Genomic DNA, 21,892 nt, shown 5'->3' on the forward strand with positions numbered 1-21,892 from the left:
TAAACTGTTATAGAGTTTAACAGTAGTATAAACTGGTAGGGTTTGCACTGGTAAGAAGCATGTAGAGAAGGGTGAAGTAGGCAGAGAAGAGTGAAGCATGCAGAGAAAGAGTCCTGAAGGAGATCTAGCAAGGTGAAGGACAAAGAAGGGTTGAACAGGTACTGAGGAAGTCACCGGTAACCAGGTTCAAAGATAGACAACTGGTAAAGCCTGAACCGGTAAGGCAGCAGCAACAAGCTAAGAAGAGAGAGGAAGCAGAGATCAGACAAGGAGGAGGCAGTGTGACATGAGATAGGAGTGAACCGGTGAGGCAGGGGAGTGTGAACCGACAAAGAGGAGGTAGAGTGGTAGACAGAGAATATTACCGACAAAGCTAAGTAGGAGAGAAACTGGTAGAGAGAGATTACTTGTAGAGGTTACATAACCCATTTGTAACTAGGATATAATGTATTGTTGTCACTGAGTTGGAGCTTGGTGCAGGGGTTGGTGCTCCTTTGGGTTAGTGCCCATAAATCAGTAGGGGTTGGTGCTCCTTGAGTTGGTGCCCTAAATCAGTAGGAGTGGTGCTCCTTGGGTTGGTGCCACTAAATGTTGTAACTAGTGTTTTCATTGTGAGGCTGGATTGGAGTTGTAGACTCCAACAACTTTTCTCACCAAGGTTTTTCCCATCTTGGGTTTTCCTCTTATATACCAGTGTCATGTGATGTGCTTTTGTGTGGTTGCATTGTGATGTCTCGCTTTATCTCATCGGTAGGTTTACTTAGTGTTTGCACTTCTAACCGATACTCTCTTAGAATCAAAAGGTTAAGAGTTCTGGAAACCACTGATTCACCCCCCTCTCAGTGGTACATTGTGTTCAACACATTTGAATACCAAAACAACGCTATCCAAACGACTATCCGCAATTGAACAACGCAAATTTAGTGGCTCAAACTAACTTTACACTACAACTTATAATCAACAAGATGCAAAAAGTATGAACCATGGATATTCATCAAACAACATTACATTCTCCATTGAAATCAAAGCACTTTATCTAGCAATTGAGAAATTGGAAGAACACCATGCAACAAGTTGAAATGAACATGAATCCACCATATTTTCAATGAAATCAAATTATATTTCTCCAAGTCTTACAATGTCTTCTTCTCCTACTCTATTTCTACTCTAAGGAGCAAGATCTCTTCAGTTCTAATGAGCTAACTATCTAATGAATTACAAATGAGAAGGCAAGGTCTTTTATAGAGATCGACAAATGCACGGCCAAGATTGATTTGAAATCAAGGGCCAAGATTACACCATGCAAACCCTAATTAGGGTTTGACCAAGAATAACCCTTGAGGCGCAAGGTAGTGGTCCTAATAATGAATGAGGCGTCACGCCCACAAAACATTTAATAGCTCATTGCTCAAAATAGCACACCCACACTCCCTCTCCTTGGCGGCAAATGCGATGAATCTGGTCATGACAGATTGGAAACACATGATTGGACGGAGAAGGTGATGGGGTGCCACCTCAACATGTTGGATGCCATGTGGACTTGGTAACTCATCATGAAGAATATTCTATTTTGATTGATTGTGATGGAGTATATTCTCAAATTGCACCATCTAGACCAAGGTTCTAACTTTGATCAACTCTTCTAAATTATCCTTGTTGATCATTTTCTTCTTTCCACGTACTTGGGTTTGGGAATTCACCTTCTTGGAATATCTTTCCTTGTCGACGACAGTCATTCTTTAGTCTTTTCCTTCTAAATTTTGATCTTGGATTTCTGGAAGAAATTCAAGATGTTGTAAATTCTTCTTCTCGCTTGCAATTGAACTTTGGATCCTTGGGGTCTAGAACTAGATTGCTTTGAAGCCTGAATGTTGAGTTTAAATGTCCTACTCGATGTTTGGAACTGGAATTCTTCCTCCATGAACTTCCTGAGATTGGATTTCTTCTTGAACTTGGATGCCATAAACTGGATCTGCTCATCTTGGACCTCCATGCCTCTTGATGTCCCAATGTTGTCTTTGGATTGGATAGATGAATCCATGATGTTTTATCATTTTCTGACATTTTGGAGATGGACACATTTGAAGCTTTGGAGAACGAATTTCTCCACACTTATTCAAATTTTTGAGTTTCCATGCCTTAAGAATGCTTAGGCACAGTTGGAGCTTGGAGAAGGAATTTCTCCATACTTAGTCAAATTTCCATGCCTTGATAACGCTTGGGCGCACATGAGATGGCATGGAGGATTTTTCCAAGACAATCAAATTTTAGTTTCCATTCCTTCAAGAATGTTTAGGCACATTTCGAATTTGGAGAAGGATTTTCTCCATACTTAGTCAAATTTCTTCATTTCTTGCCATTTTGGAGATGGGTGCATTTGGGGCTTTGGGGCTTGGAGAAGGAATTTCTCCAAACTTAAATCAAAATTTTGAGTTTCCACACCTTCCTGAATGCTTGAACACATATTGGGCCTGGAGGAGGAATTCAAGAATTTTGGCATGCGTGGGGTTTGGAGGAGGAAATTTTAACACTTAGCCATTTTTTCATGATTTCCAAGTCTGTCTATATGCAAGGGCGCATTCTATGCTTGAAGGAGGAAATTTTTACATGAGGAATAATCCTCCTTGCCTAGGAATTTGCACCCAAGGAGGTCACCCTGGCACATTAGAGTGGCAGAGAAGGATTTTTGGATTTTTTGCAAAATTCCTCAAAGAAGGATTTTTGGATTTCTGGAAAATTCCTCAGAGAAGAATTTTTAGAAAATTCCTCCAATTCTTGGGAATTGTGCCCAAGAATAGATTTTGCCATGCTCAATCTTTCCGAGGAGGATTTTCAGGCTTAGTCAGAATTTGATCATTTGCTTGCTCATTTGCTTTCTCGGATTTAGAACTAGATGCTTAGGATCTTTTTGCAATCAATGCTTCACTTGTTGTCAAGAATAGACCTTCCAAAAATAGACTTACTAAAAAAAGTAAGCTCTTCCAAATACCAAATTAGGGCAAACGAGGACATAGTGAAATTTACTAAAAATAGACACTGCTAAAAATAGTAAGTTAGTCCAAACTGAAAATTAGGCCAATCGGGGCCACAATGAAACTTACTAAAAATAGACATTGCAAAAAATAGTAAGTTTGTTTAAAGTCAAAATTAGGCCAATCGGGGCCAAAGTGAAACTTACTAAAAATAGTGAGTTCATGAAAAACACTCAAATTTCACTGGAAGGCCCTCTGAGGTTTGGTTTTCTGCACTTAGCCAAATTTCACTGTGCACTTTATTATGGACTTCTTTTCTGAATTTGCAGGATAGAAACCCTAAAAATAGAGAATGCTTGCTTCCAGACTTAGCATAAATCGTCGTCATTCAACGAAACATTGAATTCCTTGATCTAGAGTGCATTTTCACCCATGGGGAGGAATTTTTCCAGACAACCAAGTTTTCGTTGTTTCTCTTTCATTTCTTCATATCAGTTCTCAGGGTTATCTTGACACTTAGCCAAGTATCCATCATTCCATTCCTCTGCCTGTGTATCCTGTGTTCTATCATTGCAATTTCTTCCTTGGACGATGATATGATCCACTCAACGATGTCCTCTTCCCAACATCCAAAGTCTTGCTCCCCGCAATGTACCTGAAAAAGGCTAGGAAACATTGTGAAGTACAAGTATCAATCAAGTTCATAGTTAGCAAAATGCAAAGTTTGAAGGATAAAGCAATAAGCACAATGCATTTCTCAATACATCAAAACCCTAATTCTCGACTTGATGACAATATTAAGACTGTATTCTACCTAGGCTCTATATTCTTTAAAATCCATTCCATACTTAGGCATTTCATCACCTCCAAAGGCCAAAATCTAGATTGACAAGAGCTTACAACTGATTCCTCAGGGTCGGGAGACGACACAGAGTACAAAAGACTTGGTTTATTCAGCAAAAAGAGGGGGTCCCCATTTGCCATGGGGCGATGTGTGAAAATGTCACAACACCCCCAAAAGTTTTTTGGAGTGAGCCCAGCTAATATAATCATCCCAATAAATTCTTACTTAGCTATCCCGATCTATGGTCTCTCTCCATCTATGCTGCTCCATTCTCACTTGAACCCACAATGCTGAACATGATAGTGTCTTTCTTTTAGGAATCTCCCTAAATCCCATGTGCACTCTCCTTTCAACTACTTAGTTTGTGTTGACAATATACTAAAGGAACTCAAAGCTCTTCAAAATGCACGAGCGGAAGGGCATCCACAATCCTCATATTGAAGGGGTTCTATATAGTGTAAAATTCCTTACTATTTCTGATTGTAATTAAATGGTGTGACCAATTTAATTGAGGTACTTTTACTTGATCGGTAGATATTAAAAAGAATACTCTGTGAATTTCATTTAATACTAAAACCAGTGCAATTCAAAATAAACTTCCTCTGCTAAATGATCATTCCTATATTGTTTGAACAAACATTTAACATAAAACTTATATTAAACATTCTCCGTGCACCTGTAGTCCTGCGATGTCTGCAGTTCTTAGTAATCCTCTGGAATTAACTCCATTCGTCCATTGGCAATCAATCGCGAAATTGCTCCTGCAAATGCGCGTACATACACCTGGGGATGCAGAGTTATATCCGTCGTGGGCTTTCCTGTCACCGTGACTCTTCCGCGAAGTTCCCTCTGTCTCCGTGTATGTGGTCCTGTATTCCACAAGTTCCCGTCTCTCCTCTGCTATTCCACGGGTTAGCATTCCCGTCTCCGCAACAATGTATCCACGCGATAGCCACTATCGGCTGCTACTGCAGTGCTCTTGGTAATAGCAATGACAGCCACAATGACCACAGTTATCCACATAACCTGATATCGGGTCTTCCTTGTATTGCTTTCTTTCGGATATGAACCTCCGTCTCTACTGCGGTAATGCAATAAACTGATCAATAATTCCAGTAGAGGATGACTGAATACTTGGGAACGCGCAGAAAGAGACCCGACAAGGCACTAGTTTCTTTCACAACAATCACCGTTTGCATAGACTTTGCGGTCTTTCTTCACTGACGAAGGGCGTTTTTGCGTGTGATGCTTGTTCCCATTTACCTCCAGTGCTGGCTTCCCTTACAAACGGTGTGATAGGAAATACACCTTCGTGAATCAACTCTCCAGTTGCAATAGGCCAGAGCAAAGCTAGCGAAAGGAAATATCTTCCTTCGTTGATATCTCGTAGATCATCAACTCCCGCTGAGTTATTTTCATAAATCCCATTCCCCTCCTCCTATCGTGAGCCCATCTTTTATTCACAAAAATTAGTTGAATTCCCGTAATAGTTAGGAATTCTTGTAATAGTTAGACCAATTACGGCTAACAAAAAAACATATTTTATAAATATTAATTATTTATATCAGTGAATGGGAGCTTAATATAAAATAATTAATATTCTATACATACGTGATCATTTATTAGGGAAACTTATTAGGGGACATGACAGTCTCCCCTGCCCCATGTTGCTTGCCCTCAAGCAACTCCAAAACCCTCTCGTTTTCCCAAGTGGCATCATCCTGAGGCAGATTTTTCCGTTTGATAAGATATTCCCTGATAGTCCTATTCTGTAGTTTCCTGTCCCGTGTTTCCAAGATTACTTCAGGTATCATTTCAAGTTTCCCCTCGTCAATCAAGGGAGGTAAGACTTCGGATACTGACACCTGCTGGCCCAAAGCTTTCTTGAGACAAGGTACATGAAATACATTATGTATATTGCTATCTAACGGTAAAGCAAGTTCATACGCCACTGCACCAACCTTCCGTACTATCTGATAGGGACCATAAAACCGAGGCTTTAGTTTTTCGGATCCACTACGTTTGGGAGAAGATTGCCAGTAAGGTTGCAACCTGAGAAACACCAAATCGCCCACGTCAAACTGACGTTCAACTCGCTTTTTATCTGCATAGATTTTCTGTTGATTCTGAGCACATTGAAATTCTCCTTAAGAGATGACAGAATATCTTGACTTTCTTGAAGCCAATCACGAGTTCTAGGTACATTGCTTTGTTCAAAAGCAAGGTCGAGGAAAGAAGGTACATCATAGCCATATAATGCTTTGAAAGGAGACATACCAATTGACATGTGAAAGGTAGTATTATAACAATATTCACCCAAATATAACCAACGGACCCAAGCTTTTTGATGACCGCCTACATAGTTACGAAGATAACCTTCAATCCACTTGTTCACTATTTCCGTCTGCCCATTGGTTTGCGGATGATAACTGGTGCTATGATTCAACTTGGTACCTGTCAATCTGAAAAGCTCCCCCCAAAATATGCTCAAAAATCTGCTATCTCTATCACTGATTATAGTCTTTGGTAAACCATGTAATGTAAAAACCTCTCTGAAGAATAACTCCGCAATCTGAACCGCTGTAAATTCTGTAGTGATAGGAAAGAAGTGTGCAAATTTAGTTAATCTATCAACCATGACAAATATACAATCTTTACCTTGGGATTTCGATAAACCTGTGATGAAATCCATGGATATACTTTCCCATTTCTGATCTGGTATAGGTAGTGGCTGTAGTAAACCGACAGGATACGTTTGTTCTGCTTTATTTTGCTGACAGGTGGTGCATTCCTTGATGTAGCGTAGGACATCATTTTTTAAGCCCTTCCAAGTGAACCTTTCTCTTACTTGATGATACGTTTTGAAGTATCCTGGATGCCTTGCTAAAGGAATGTCATGCATAGATTGAAGGATTTTTTCTTTTAACTTCGATCCTGGAGTTAAATAAATCCTGTCCTTGTAATAGATAATATCATTAACAATTTTATATTTATCATCCTGTATATTACCATCTAGCAAATCACATGCAAAAGAATCTTTTGAATACTCCACCGCCAAAAAAGATTTCCAATCAGCTGTTACCACAGATAAAACATTGATTTCAGGGTTTCTAGATAAAGCATCGACAACCACATTATTTTTACCTTTTACATATTCAATCTCAAAGTCATAAGCTTGAATTTTACTGATCCACTTTTGTTGTCTGTCATTTAAATCTTTTTGACCCAAGAAATATCTTAGACTATTATGGTCTGTTTTCACCACAAATTTGCTACCAACCAAATACTGTCTAAATTTTGTCAATGCTTGCATGATTGCCAACATTTCTTTATCATAGATGGAATATAATTTCTCAAGTTTATTAAGTTTCCTGCTTTCATAAACTATAGGATGTTTGTTGTGCATTAAAACCGCCCCTATTCCATCACCAGAAGCATCACATTCCAACACAAAAGGCTGATTGAAATCTGAAAGAGCAAGTATTGGACAAGAACTCATTACCTCTTTAAGCTTCTCAAATACTTGTTGAACTTCCTCAGTCCATCTGAATGCTCCTTTTTTGGTAAGATCTGTTAAGGGTGCCCCAAGATGTGAAAAGCCTTTGACAAACCTCCTATAATAGCTACATAAACCAAAGGATCCCCTTAGCTCCGTAAGGTTCCGAGGTGGTGGCCAATCCAAAAGCTCTTATCTTTTCTTGATGAACTTGTACCCCTGTTGCACTGATCATATGCCCTAAATACAAAATTTCAGTCATTCCAAATTCACATTTAGACGCCTTTGCATACAGTGATTGTGATTCCATAATACCCAGAACTATATCAATATGTTTCAAATGCTCTTCCCAATTTTTGCTATAAATCAATATATCATCAAAAAATACTAGCAAAAATTTTCTTAACTGTTTGTTAAAAATATGATTCTTACAGGACTGAAATGTTGCCGGAGCATTTGTTAGACCAAACGGCATAACCAAGAATTCATAATGACCATAATAACAACGAAAAGCAGTTTTATGAATGTCTTGTTCTCTTAACTTAATCTGGTGATACCCTGATCTCAGATCAATTTTAGAAAAATAAATGGCTCCATACAATTCATCTAACAATTCGTCGATTCGAGGAATCGGATACCTGTTTTTGATTGTTTTCTTGTTAAGAGCTCTATAATCAATACACATTCGAAGAGTTCCATCCTTCTTTTTGACCAATACTACAGATGAAGCAAAAGGACTAGAACTAGGTCTGATATGTCCCATGTCCTATAACTCCTTAATGGCCTTTTCTATTTCATCCCTGAATGTTTTAGGGTGTCTGTAAGGAGTAGTAATTATTGGTTTAGCACCTTCTTCTAATTCAACAGTATGTTCAAAACCTCTATCAGGTGGAACTCCTGGAGGAATATCATTAAAAACCAAATGATGTGAGTCTAATACTGTTAACAAATCAGCTTGATAAGATTTAGATTTGAAACCTGATACCTTGTTGGAGATTAAACATTGTGCTGACCATGCCACATCTCCATGTCTGAAAATAGCTTCCATTCTTTTTGCACTGACGATCCTGGGCCCACTGTTAGACATACCACGAAGGACTACTTTCTTATCATCAATTTTAAAAGAGAATTCCATTCTTTTAAAGCTCTGTGTATATTCATCTAGTGTTTCCATCCATTGTATGCCTAGAATAACATTAGTGTCAGCCAGATCAATCACATAGAAATCATCAGTAACTGTGTAATTGGCAAGAGTAGTATTCAATTTAGGAACTTTATGAGTGCTAGACAAATTAGTTCCACCTGCTACTCTAACATCAAATCCTTCATGTTTTTCAGTCTGCAAACCACGCTTTTCCACAAGTGCTGCATCTATAAAATTATGCGTAGAACCACTATCAAGCATAACAATTACACGTTGTCCATTTAAAACTCCCCTAACTCTGAAAATATTATAATGTGGGGTTCCTATCATGGATGCTATGACTCCTTCTCCTTGTTTGGTACCTGTTCTGACTCAGTATTTTGATGTGTTCATTCTATGTTAGGATCAACATTCTCTTCATCCTCACTGTCAGACATAACCTCAATATAATGAATTTTCCCCTTTCCTAAACATCTGTGTCCAGGCTGCCAAGCTTCCCTACAACTGAAACATAGTTTTTTCCTTCTAAGCTCTTCTCTTTCTTCTTTATCTAACCTGTTTTTAGGGGAATTTTCTTTGTTGAAAGGTTGTTTGTCCTTTTCCGATTTAGGAGGTGGTCCTTTGTTAAAAAATTTTCCTTTTGAAGATGGTTCTAACTCTCTTGCTCTTTTGACAGCTGTTTGTAAAGTAAGGGGGTTTAAAGATTTAACCCACCCTTTGAGGGAATTAGACAACCCATCTATAAATATCACAATCTTCATTTAGAAATTTCCGTAACTAAGACTACCAATTTTTCAAATTCAGAGATATATTGTTCAACAGTTCCGGTTTGCTTAAGTTGAGTCAGATCCTTAAGGTGTAATTCAGGGTCTTTAGAATCAAACCTATCAATAAGTTTCTCAATAAACTCGACATAAGTGCCTATCAAATTATGGCCCAAGGTTATTTGTCCATGATGCGACCATTCATGTGCTACACCGTCGAGATGTAAGGCAACATATTTAATTGCTTCTTCTTCCATCATGGGGTTTAATTGGAAATATGTATCTAATTTTTGCACCCAAGCCCGAGCAGTTGTTTTACCTGTTCTGTCAAAATAAGGAGTGGACATTTTTCCAATTTTCTTTTGCAATTCACTGTTATTTCCTCGCTGTCCTCGTGGCCTATGTTTCATTCTGACATCTAAATATTCTCTAAATGTCATCGTTGATCGGAATTCTTCACCGGAATCTAACCAATCCAGATGTATTTCTGCCTGTATTTCTCTTATTGTTGGTTCATTTTCAGGTGGCTGGTTTCGAGCAGTAAATGTAGGCATAAATGGTCTAGCTGTTCCTGTTCTTTCTGGCTGATTATTAACTGACTGCTCATCTCTACCCCCATTATTTCCCCCATTATTTTGATGCTGATTATTCTGCCTTCCATTATTTTGGTGCTGATTCATATTATTGGCCATAAATTGGGTCATCAAATTGGTCATTCTGTTAACGTTATCTTGCATATCTTGCTGACTTCTGATTAATGCAGCCAGCAGATCCCTATTGTTATCTGGGTCTCCCATGTTGGTTTCAAAGATAATTTCTTCGTTAGTTTCTATGTGGCTATCTTCAATTTCAAACGGGACGGACGTACTACTCTGTGCTAAAGGAAGGTTTGTAAATCTGTTTTGACGGGCCCTAGTACTTCGGAAATTATAATTTTCTTGGTGCATACTCAGTTGTGCATTAAATTTTCTGAAAATACCCTACTGGCTGGCAGGATTTAGAGCTCTGATACCACTGTAAAATTCCTTACTATTTCTGACTGTAATTAAATGGTGTGACCAATTTAATTGAGGTGCTTTTACTTGATCAGTAGATATTAAAAAGAATACTCTGTGAATTTCATTTAATACTAAAACCAATGCGATTCAAAATAAACTTTCTCTGCTAAATGATCATTTCTATATTGTTTGAACAGTCATTTAACATAAAACTATATTAAACATTCTCCGTGCCCCTGTAGTCCTGCGATGTCTGCAGTTCTCAGTAATCCTCCAGAATTAACTCCATTCGTCCATTGGCAATGAATCGCGAAATTGCTCCCGCAAATGCGCGTACATACACCTGGGGATGCAGAGTTATATCCGTCGTGGGCTTTCCTATCACTGTGACTCCTCCGCGAAGTTCCCTCTGTCTCCGCGTATGTGGTCCTGTATTCCACAAGTTCCCGTCTCTCCTCTGCTATTCCACGGGTTAGCATTCCCGTCTCCGCAACAATGTATCCACGTGATAGCCACTATCGGGTGCTACTGCCGCGCTCTTGGTAATAGCAATGACGGCCACAATGACCGCAGTTATCCACATAACCCGATATCGGGTCTTCCCTGTACTGCTTTCTTCCGGATATGAACCTCCGTCTCTACTGTGGTAATGCAATAAACTGATCAATAATTCCAGTAGAGGATGATTGAATACTTGGCAACGCGCAGATAGAGACCCGGCAAGGCACTGGTTTCTTTCATGGCAATCACCGTTTGCATAGACTTTGCGGTCTTTCTTCACTGACGAAGGGTGTTTCTGTGTGTGATGCTTGTTCCCATTTACCTCCAGTGCTGGCTTCCCTTACGACCGGTGTGATAGGAAATACACCTTCGTGAATCAACTCTCCAGTTCCAATAGGCCAGAGCAAAGCTGGCGAAAGGAAATATCTTCCTTCGTTGATATGTCGTAGATCATCAACTCCCGCTGAGTTATTTTCATAAATCCCATTCCCCTCCTCCTATCGTGAGCCCATCTTTTATTCACAAAAATTAGTTGAATTCTCGTAATAGTTAGGAATTCCCGTAATAGTTAGACTAATTATGGCTAACAAAAATACATATTTTATAAATATTAATTATTTATATCAGTGAATGGGAACTTAATATAAAATAATTAATATTCTATACATACGTGATCATTTATTAGGGAAACTTATTAGGGGACATGACATATAGGCTTCTACATTGTACTTTAAATTGAAGTTTGATGACTCAGACTTGGCAGCCCAAAATAGGACTTGTACTCAAGACTTGGCAAAAAAAAACCGTAGTTTTACAAAATACAAAAATAAATTAAAGCATTTAGAGAACATGAAAGCCTATTTTGACTATCAATTTGTCATAATTACATTGCACATTTCATATGATCTTTAAACACTTAATATTCGAATTTTCATAATTCATACTCAATAAGTGGGGGTTTGGGAGTGGAGACCCTAATTGGTTTGAGGGGCAGCAATGATAAGCTGTACAAGGTGTTAGATTTGAGTGGAGACCCTAATGGGTTTTTGGATGATTGAAAATGAATGAGTTTGAACCAAAATATGAAGAATGGACACCAGCAGACCTATTTTGGCTACCAAACAGCAGAATGAAATGAGAAAAAAAGCAAAAAAATGTTTTTTTTAGCTGTCTAGGCGTTTCCAAGCAGCCGCGAGAGTCCTTGGTCAGGACTCACAAGTCCAACCCTAGGATTCCTGTGAGTGCAACCCTAATGGGTTTTTGGAGGATTGAAAATGAATGAGTTTGAACCAAAATATGAAGAATGGACACCAGCAGACCTATTTTGGCTACCAAACAGCAGAATGAAATGAGAAAAAAACCAAAAAAATGTTTTTTTTAGCTGTCTAGGCGTTTCCAAGCAGCCGCGAGAGTCCTTGGTCAGGACTCACAAGTCCAACCCTAGGATTCCTGTGAGTCCTTTGCAAAAACTCAGGTGTTTTTTGGGTCTACTTAACAGGATGTGGCTTGTGAGTATGTGGCGAGTCGACTTGACAAGCCAATGGACTTGAGAGTCCTGCGAGTCCTGACAAGTCCTAGCCGAGGAAAGAAATTAAGCGAAGTCTTCAACCAGCAATTAAATCCATTGAAGTCATCAGTGGCATCGTACTCCTTGAGTCGGCTTAAAGGAAAATTGCTGCCATAAGTCAAGAGAACGTTGGGTACAATCCTTGGGCCAGGTGCATTTGCTGCTCAATTTGAAAGCTTGACTGAGGCAAATTTTTGCTGCTTGAGGAATAAAATTCCCTACCAATCCCACAACTTCACATCAGTTGATTGGAATGTTAGCATGCTGAATGAGGAAATTGATCACATCCATCCTAGTAATCTCTTTGCAAATCAAATCTATGGTTCCTTGTAGACATGATAACTAAGTTACTGGTTTCGGGCTTGGGGGTCTGGTTTGCTGGTTCAGTTTTTGTTTTTGGTTTTGGGTTCGTTTGGTTAGTACAAAAAGAATATAAAAATCATGAATTAAGATTAGAATATCACTTAGCATCATATAAACAACAAAACCACCACAAACTTGTAATCATGGCATCATATACTTAATATAAAAATAATAATATTGAGTTCAAGTTTCATTGTTTTAACAATTGGAACTTTTAACTTTTAACTTTTAACCAGTTCCCAAAAACCTACAGTCTGCTCGAACCCCCAGAGGAACCGAACCGGATCTGACACTGCAGGGGATGAACCCTGCAACATAGCAGGATAATGAAAGATGCTCTGAAGCTACCCTATGCACAACAAAGAAAACCAACTGTAGCTGTTTTTTGTAATATAAAAGCACATTGTATCTCTTCCAGGTTAGGGAGTAAACTAGGCTCAGAAGATACGTATGTGAATCTTAATTACCACTGTCTGTCATGTTCCTGCACTCGACCACAGACAGTTTTTGGTAACCATCTTTTGAGTGTGCCACCCAGACATACGCACACACACACACAAGGCTCGTTCCTTATTTATCCTTATGTTTTCTTAGCCTAAGCAACATATAATTCAACATGGCCAGTAAGCAAGCTTGAAATATTACTGTTTACTGACATTCTTTTTCATTTTTTGAATGTATTTATAGTTAAAAATGTTTTGGATAGGGAATGCTAAGGTATGCTGACCTGAAAACATTATTGCTTTCGAATTTTTTGAGGGTGTAGAACATCTATGTTGAAATACCATTGTCAAGATACAAATGATAGATGATGTGGGGAGCAAAGTCACCACTGCAAATATTTAGCTAAGAATCAAGGGTGGAGGCAAAGTTAAAAATCAATTCTAATATGGTAGTTTTGTATCACTAATAAATTAGAATTTTTTTTGATCCTTGGAAAAGTTCTGGCCATACTGAATAGCATTTACATTTTGTTTGTTAGCTTTACTCAATTTTTAAGATGTGTTATTATGAAATAAACATGTATATTTTGTTGCCCTGATAAGCATGCACATAATGATAAAATTCAGGTTTAACTGGGCCACTGGGAAAGCAAATGGACAATTCAAAAACTCGTAATAAGATTGGGTGGGTACCAAAATACCGAAACTTTTCTGAGTTTCTTGGAGTTACAAGTTAAGAAGAAAGTTTATCACTTTCACAAAATTCATTTCCTTTGGGATTTGACCCCGAGTATTTCATTTGAATGCTCAAAGGACTACGGAGGTTTTGTACATGCTTCCGAGGGTGCTTCTAATGTGCTTGTTAGTTGTGTTGGTGTAGTGCTATAAGGTAAAGAATGTAAGGAAATTTCAGGCACTCCATTATTGCCAAGTTATCATATTTCAGTACTCATCTTGTGGACGGCAAAAGAAAACATGGTGTATATTATATAAGTTTGCTAGAAAGCCTTTCATGGGTTCTTTGAAAATGAAGCTTTCAATTCATTGTATACAAAGTTGGACAACATTAATGTGTGGACTAAAATGGATGTATTTCGTTTGGCATTAGGTTATCTTTGTGCTATAAATGAACTATAGGCTGAATTATTTAGATTTGTAAGTATTTTTTGCTTTGTACTGTAATTAAACTATAGGCTATTTTTTTTGAACTCGTAACTCGTAAGTATACTCATATATATAAGCATTTGCCAGCTGGGTCAAATTCAGAGTACCATGACCCATCAAACTTCTTGAGTGTGGAGGTGATTTGGTCTTTCAAAGCTAAAATGACTTAGAGGCGAGTCTTGATTGACTTGCCGACTCTTTATGTACTTGGATTCTAAAACTAGAAAGAAAACAAGCAAAAAAAGCAAAAACAGAAAAATTTAGAAAGCAACAAAATTCGAAAAAAAAACTAGAACACAATAAAATGACTTCCATATCATTTACAAACATGCAAGCAGGATAATAGACTATAAAGAGAAAAAACAAGCCAATGAAGCAAAAACGATAAGCAAATTGGTCAGCAAATGTTGATTAATTTGAGCGTGTAGGTTTGTAGCAAATGTATTTGAAGGAGCTCACAGTGGATTTGGAGGAACCCACCGTCAACGTGGAGCAGCTCATAGTCCATTCTGAGCATCAAATTTTAAGAGATGTCTTCTTTTAAATCCTTTCATTTTGTTTTATCTTTTCATTTGGTATGTCTTCAACTTTCTTTTCTTCATTTTTCAATTCACAGAACAAGAAAAAAGAGGATTCTTGTATTCTCTTCATTTGTTCTGTTTTTTGTTTGTTCCATAATCAATTTAAAAAAATATTCTTTTTCTTTCTATTTACAAACCCCATGTCAGTTATTTTTTTCTTATTTGCAATTTACAAATTGATGTAATGTTGAAGTCAATTAGAAAGGACCCATGTTGGAATAATACTAGCCCAGAGCCTATTAAAGAAGAGTATTGCAAATTAAAAATTTGTGGGGGAGACATTAATTATCTCAAATTTTGATTTTCTACACGACCAAAATGTTTCGTGTACACAAGTGTTGTATGATATTATGTGAGGTCCAAACTCAATTAGAGGTCCTTGAAAAAAAAACTTAAAAAAGAGGTGAAGAGGAGATGACAATAATTGGCCAAGGTCAACTTGACTTGATTACTTCGATGATTTCTCCATTCTCTCAATGAGCACTAGTGCTAGTGTTGGGCCTAGAGTTTGCAGATCTAGATTAGATATACATCTTGTACTGGCTATTCGGATATACATCTTGTACTAGCTATTGTTCCAAGTTACCATTCATTGCTTGAGAGCACAAGTTGTAAGACATGTGTCAATAAACAACGAGTGCAGTTAAAGGCTTGTTGTTCCTTTGCTTGATTTTGTTTCATGTGATTGGGTAGTTGGTTCCCTTTTTAAAAAAAATTGTCCCAAGTTCTTCAAATTTAAATTCTAATTTTTAGAATACTTATTGTTCTTATCTTTTTTCTTTTAATTCTCCTTGCTGGCAAAATTTATTGGATATTACTGTTGAGGTGAGGTTTAAAATGCCCAATAATGATGAAATAAAGAGCTCAATTTTGAGTGAAAAGTATTAGATGTGAAGGACATTATTGACGAGTAGTTTGATATATGGTAGAAAAAGGGCTGTAACATCATGTTTGATGGATTGATAGATATAAAAAACAAGACATTGTTGAATTTATTTGTTTCTTCTTTAGGTGGTGGAGCAATCTTCTTAAAATCCATTGATGCTTTAGGGTAGGTGAGAAATAGAGATTTTTGTTGTCAAGATCTTAGATGAAGTTGTGGTTGAGGTGGGTTATACAAATGTAGTGTAGATGATTACAAACAATGCAACATATTGTTTTGTTGTAGTTAGATTTTTCATGGATAACATCCATCTATATTAAATTCTTTATTCCATTCACTACCTTGACGTTATATTAAGAAATCTTGGTAAACTCTCATGAACCAAAAAAATTGTGGACTATGGTAGAAATATTTGCAAACACATACACAACTACGCGTGGGTTTTCAATTTGATTATGATATACACAGAAGAGTTGGGTTGTCTTGGTGTAATTGATTTGGAAATAAACTTGATCATATTGCAAACTTTGTTTTCGTCAAAGGTTGCCTTGAAGCACATTTTTGTTTGAGTGGTTGCAATCTTTATATGCTTGGACCACTTTAAGGGTTGACATGGTTGATTAGGTTTTCAAATAATGAGAACTTTTGGCTTTAAATAAAAAGGGTTTGTATATGCATGTGTTAAGCTCTTTGATGTTTTGCTCCTTTTGTTAGTTTATCGTTTATGGTTTTTTTAAAAATTGCAAAAAACAATAGGTGGTTTTGGAATAGTTGCTTGTAGGGGGATCTATAATGATTGTAGAAAGCCACAAGAAGATTTTGCAACACTTGCAAGAAGGTTTTGCAATAGAAGCAAAAAGTTTATGCAGTTATGGGAGCTTGTAGGTGTACAACATGTTGTACGTTGTTGCAAGTTGCTACAACATATTATGAGAACATTCTTACCATCATTTTGTGTTTTGTAGATTAAATGATTGATATTGAGAGGCATTTTCACTCTTCCTTTTAGTCCCAAATTAAAGGAAGTAGGTCATAGTCGTAGGTAGCATTATAGTGTTTAAGATTGATAAATGTTTCCTATTGACAATGGAATTATGGATAATCTTTCCATGTGACATGTTGAATTTTGTTATTGGTTGACTTAGAATATGCGGTGGTCATTTTCGTTATAGCAATAGGGCAAATTGGAATAGTTGCTACAACATATTATGAGAACATTCTTACCATCATTTAGTGTTTTCTAGATTAAACGATAGATATTGATAGGCAGTTTCACTCTTCCTTTTAGTCCCAAATTAAAGGAATTAGGTCATAGTTGTAGGTAGCATAATAGTGTTTAAGATTGATAAATGTTTCCTATCGAATGTTTAAATGGAATTAAGTATAATCTTTCCTTGTGACATGTTGAATTTGGTTATTGGTTGACCTCAGATATGCGAAGGTCATTTTCTTTATAGCAATAGGGCAAATCGGAATACTTTACCTACCAAGCCAAACATGTTGAATGAAATATATATAGAGAAAACTTAAAATGTCATAGTGTAGTTTTCTAAAAATGATTGTTTTCTTTTTCGTGGTGTTTTAGGCTTTGCAACACCTTTTTCTTTTTTCAATCTAGTTACTTATTTATGTTATTTTTAATAGTTTATATAATGTTTAAGTTATCCTCCACATTGATGGGAAGGGCCCTTGGGTGTGTATGTGGACATAAGGTGAATAAGGCCAAAGAGCCATTAACGGTGGGGTTGACAAATAATGCCTTATATGGCAAATCATTGATTGATTTTAGCACCACGTCTTGGCAAGACTCTATGCAATTCCTTATTCTTGAATATATGATCTAATTTTTTCGAGCTTTAAATAGTTAGGAAGTGGATGGGAGTAGATTCTTAGCTTAGAGTTAGGACTATCTTTGAGAATGAGATCTTCAAACATGGGTGAGGGGATCTCTTTGTGAAATATATGTAAGACAAATCACATGACAATACAACAAGTAAAAGTTGATTAAGGTTATGGTTTAAAAGTTCTAGATTTTCTTTGTTAATGAATCATGAGTTCGTTCGTTTCCATTTCGTTTTCTCATTTGAGATGCATGGCAAGAGATGTTTGGTGCCAATACTTTAAAAGAGGTACACAATTAAAGTATGTTAACACACACATTCCAAAAGGTGAAATAATTTTTGGTGCAAAGGTTAAACGAACTTGTGTATGTTCATGAAAACCTTTGTGCTTTTGATAGAGTTTGAGACTTCAATTTATCTTCCATTACATTAGAGGAGGTTGGTTTATAATGAAATTGGATAATTGAGGTTGAATATACAATCTTCAAGAAGGATGAACATAAATTGCTAGTGCAAAGGAGGGAGGAGCGTATTCTTGATTGTTGCTAAGATGTATCTATCATAGGTACATCAACATCGGGGACTTGTATGAAACATGAGCACAAGACCTACCAAAATTGTATTGATGTTGGGTCAAGTGATATAGACTCCTTAATAACATAGTTATAATTTTGGTGGTGGTTGTTGACACCACGGATATCATAATTTGTTAGAAAATATTTATATATTTGAAAAATTACTTCCATTAATTCAAATTTGCTTTCATACTCATTTGCTTGATGCAAAGTTGTGTATGTGACGAAAGTAGCTTTTACTCGACTAGTTTATTGTGTCTTTGTTGGTTTAATGAAGAGTTCACAAAGAAAGCTTTAAATCCTCAATTTTTTTAAACTATGTTTAATATACAATAATTTGGATTAGCTAGAACCAACCTATCTTCTAACTATGTAAAGAGAATAAAATGAAATGAGAAAAGTGGACTAAAACTTCAAAGAAATGCCACAAAATTCTAATAAGGAATAAAACAAGCTATATTAGTGTTTATCAAAACTTACCTCTACCTTTTAGTCAATTTGTTTGGCAGTGTATTGGTTGACAACTCAAAACTCATCGTCATAGTGAAGACGTTTCTAGTGCAAGGTAACATATCTTCTGTTTTCAATTGTTTTAAAGCACAATTCTTTGTTTTTAGTAGGAACATTTTTGTTTATGTTATGAACCATGTCATCTTTAAGGAAATATTTGTGAAGGTTTGGTTTATACACCTAATGCTAGTCCAGATTGACATTTTAGCTTTTTTAAAAGTTGTTTCAATTCTTACAACATTCAAATGCAATTAAAAATAATAATGTGGTTAGGGTGATTAATTAAAGTGAACTTCCATTTTGAACTATAAGATTTTTCTCTTTTCAATTTTGACTTGTTTTTTCTCAGATAATCTAAAGAGGACTTACATGTGTATGCATTTTTTTGAAGGATGTATAAAATAGTGCATGCACATGTAAGTCTTCTTTAGATGATCCTAGAAAATACAAGTCAAAATTGAAAAGAGAAAAAACATACTTAAAATTGGAAATGAAAGCTCTCTTAAATCAATTAGGAAAACCATATTATTTAAATTGAACATCATAATTAGTGTAAGTGAGCTTTGATTGCCAAGTTTAAGAAAGATTGACATTTTAGCTTTCTTAAAAGTTGTTTCAATACTTCAAACATTCAAATGTAATATAAGAAAATAATATGGTCTCCATAATTGATTTAAGGGAAAGCATTCACGTCCAATTGTAAGATTTTTTTCTTTTCAAATTGGACTTGTGTTTTCTAAGATCACGTAAAGAAGACTTACATGTGCTATATATGTATATGTACATATACATGTGCATGCATGCGCGCATGCGCGCGTGCGTGTGTACATACATACATAGATGCACACTGTGTGTGTGTGTGTGTGTACATACATACATACATAGATGCACACACATATGTAGATATATTTGTACATATATAATATGTATATGTGTGTATGTATGTATACATGTATATTTATGTGTATATGCACACACATTAGTGATTATTCCAAGGCAAGGCATATCTACTTCATGCATAAGTTTGCTTAAGCATTTGTTAAGAAAAGGCGGTAGGGGGAGTTTGGAGGAAGTGAATTCTTGGAGAGCATATTGAATATGGTTTGTTTTATGGTGCTCTTAACACTTTAGTCTTTTTTCTTATTAGCAAATATTTTGGGGGAGATAATTAATCATGTGTTTATTTTGAGGCTTTCATAGACAAATTAAATTATTTAGTTTTTGTGAAATTTGACTCATTTAATTGTTCAACATGGCCTAAGAACCTTGACTCATTCATGACTATCTATCTTAAGAAGTGTGCATGCCATGCTTAGGAATGTTGCAAAACATGCTCCCTACATACAAATATGATGACAATTGTATTGCTAAAGAGCACAAAGTTGTTTAAAACATTCGTTAAAAGTGCTTAATAGGGAGAATGCATTAAGGTTTAGGCAAATCAGAGCAATAAATGATAATAAATATAATGCAAGATAAAAAATAAAAATAACTCCTCACAATAACACACAAATTTAACGTGGTTGACCTATGCACATTCATGTATTATTTAATGAAGAAACAAATTATGATCTCATGGCCTTCTACATTCCATTTTTTGTGGTTTACAAAGTTCAATTTATAAATCAAAATAACAATTGACTCGTTTATTAAATAGTGGATAATTTTTGTTTCTGGGGCATTGCCCTCAAGCCCCCAGCTGGGGGTGCTTTCCCGATATTCCTCATTAGGGGTATTGCCCCCAAACCCTTATGGTGGGCTCTACTTCCAATTCCTGCATGGGGAATAGGACCCCTGGGCTCCGTAGGAGGGGTTTTGCCACTTGCACTCCCTAGTTAATTGATTTGGGGAAAATGTGGTGGCCAATGTCACTAGATTTTAAGCTTAATAGCATGATCAGATGTCACACACCAACAATGTCCCACTTGAAGATTGATTAGATTCCACACCAAACCATTTCCCATTTCAAGATTAACCATGTAGGAACATCATTGCACCTGTAGCTCCCATTGAATTGACACAACTAAGCTTTACTTGTTTCTCATTTTCACTATTATCATTCTTGAAGGCCAACAAAAATTGAGCAAGAAATCAATTTCTCTTGACTTACTGCCTTTGGTAACATATTTGTAGGATTTTGGCTAGTGTGTATTTTTTCTAACTTCAACTATCCATCTTCTAAAATTGATTATATGAAATGGCATATGAGTTGTATATGTGCAGTCTTAGAATAAAGGGTTGTGTTCTTTGCAAGATGATTGACACTCTACCATTGTACAACTTGTTATTCTTTTGGGACTTTCTCAATTCTTGCATAAAACCTTTGTAACCAAATCATCTCTTTACTAGGATTTGTACTAGTAACATACTCTATTTGTATTGTAGAATGTGCGATAAGTTTTTGCAATTGTGAAATCCAATTAACTTTTCTTTCACCAACAATAAAAACTTATCTTGTAGTATTACGCCTATTATCTATATTAGCTGGAAAATCTGAATCAACATATCCTTATAGCCGGAATCTACAAAACATAATGCATGAGTACCTCTCAAATACCCAAGAATCCACTTTACTACATTCTAATGTTTTTTTAAGGATTGTTGATATACTTGCTGACAATTGCCATTGCATGTGTAATATGTGGCCTTGTACACATCATTATATACATCAAGCTGCCAATTGTTGAAAAGTATGAAACCCTGAACATGTTTTCTATCTCCTCTTGTGCCTTGGGACACATCTCCTTAGTCAATTTAAAATGGCTAGGCAAAGGTGTACTAACTAGTTTTGCATCATGCATTTGAAATCTTATTAAGACCTCTATGTACTCACTTTGGGATTGTTTTTTATTAGAAAAACAAGAAGACAAGGGTGCTGGGCCATAATACAACAACCCTTAGGCGGTAAAGGAGAAACAAAATAGGGGCGAGAGCCTCGAACTAAACAAGGTTGGATAAGCCAAGAGAAAACTTTTCAAAGCAATAACAACCTAAACCCAAATTCATGGAAGGGAAGAAACACTCGAGCCTTAGCAATGAGGAGTTTGGGGGAGGGGGGAAGACTTACCCTTCTACCTGCGACAAACCATAGTTCAGGCAATATTGTCATTAGGACCATCAAAAGAAGGATCAGGTGGGGAAGACCCTGCATGGAGACCATCAACAACACCAATAGATTGTTGCTATAAAATAACAACAAGGTGTTGCAATATAACAACATATGGAGCAGAATCAGTAGAGGTAGAA

General features: G+C 36.5%; 1 protein-coding gene across 7 annotated transcripts in view; it reads left to right on the forward strand.

The window, feature by feature from the left end:
* Positions 1-16,895, forward strand: part of LOC131067013 (uncharacterized) — a 130,274-nt gene extending 113,379 nt beyond the window's left edge. For 2 of the 7 annotated variants that reach the window (XM_059217003.1, XM_059217001.1), the window contains one exon: positions 13,720-14,251. In XM_059217003.1, the coding sequence (XP_059072986.1) occupies positions 13,720-13,768 (49 nt within the window). In that variant the 3' untranslated portion in view covers positions 13,769-14,251. Of the gene's footprint in view, positions 1-13,719; positions 14,252-16,491 lie in introns of those variants that run through there. The other 5 variants (XM_058001934.2, XM_059217002.1, XM_059217006.1 and 2 more) reach the window with 5 other exon arrangements.
* The last annotated feature ends 4,997 nt before the right edge of the window (positions 16,896-21,892 follow it).

The sequence above is a fragment of the Cryptomeria japonica genome, chromosome 3, assembly GCF_030272615.1.
Source record: "Cryptomeria japonica chromosome 3, Sugi_1.0, whole genome shotgun sequence".
NCBI classification, from domain to species: domain Eukaryota; kingdom Viridiplantae; phylum Streptophyta; class Pinopsida; order Cupressales; family Cupressaceae; genus Cryptomeria; species Cryptomeria japonica.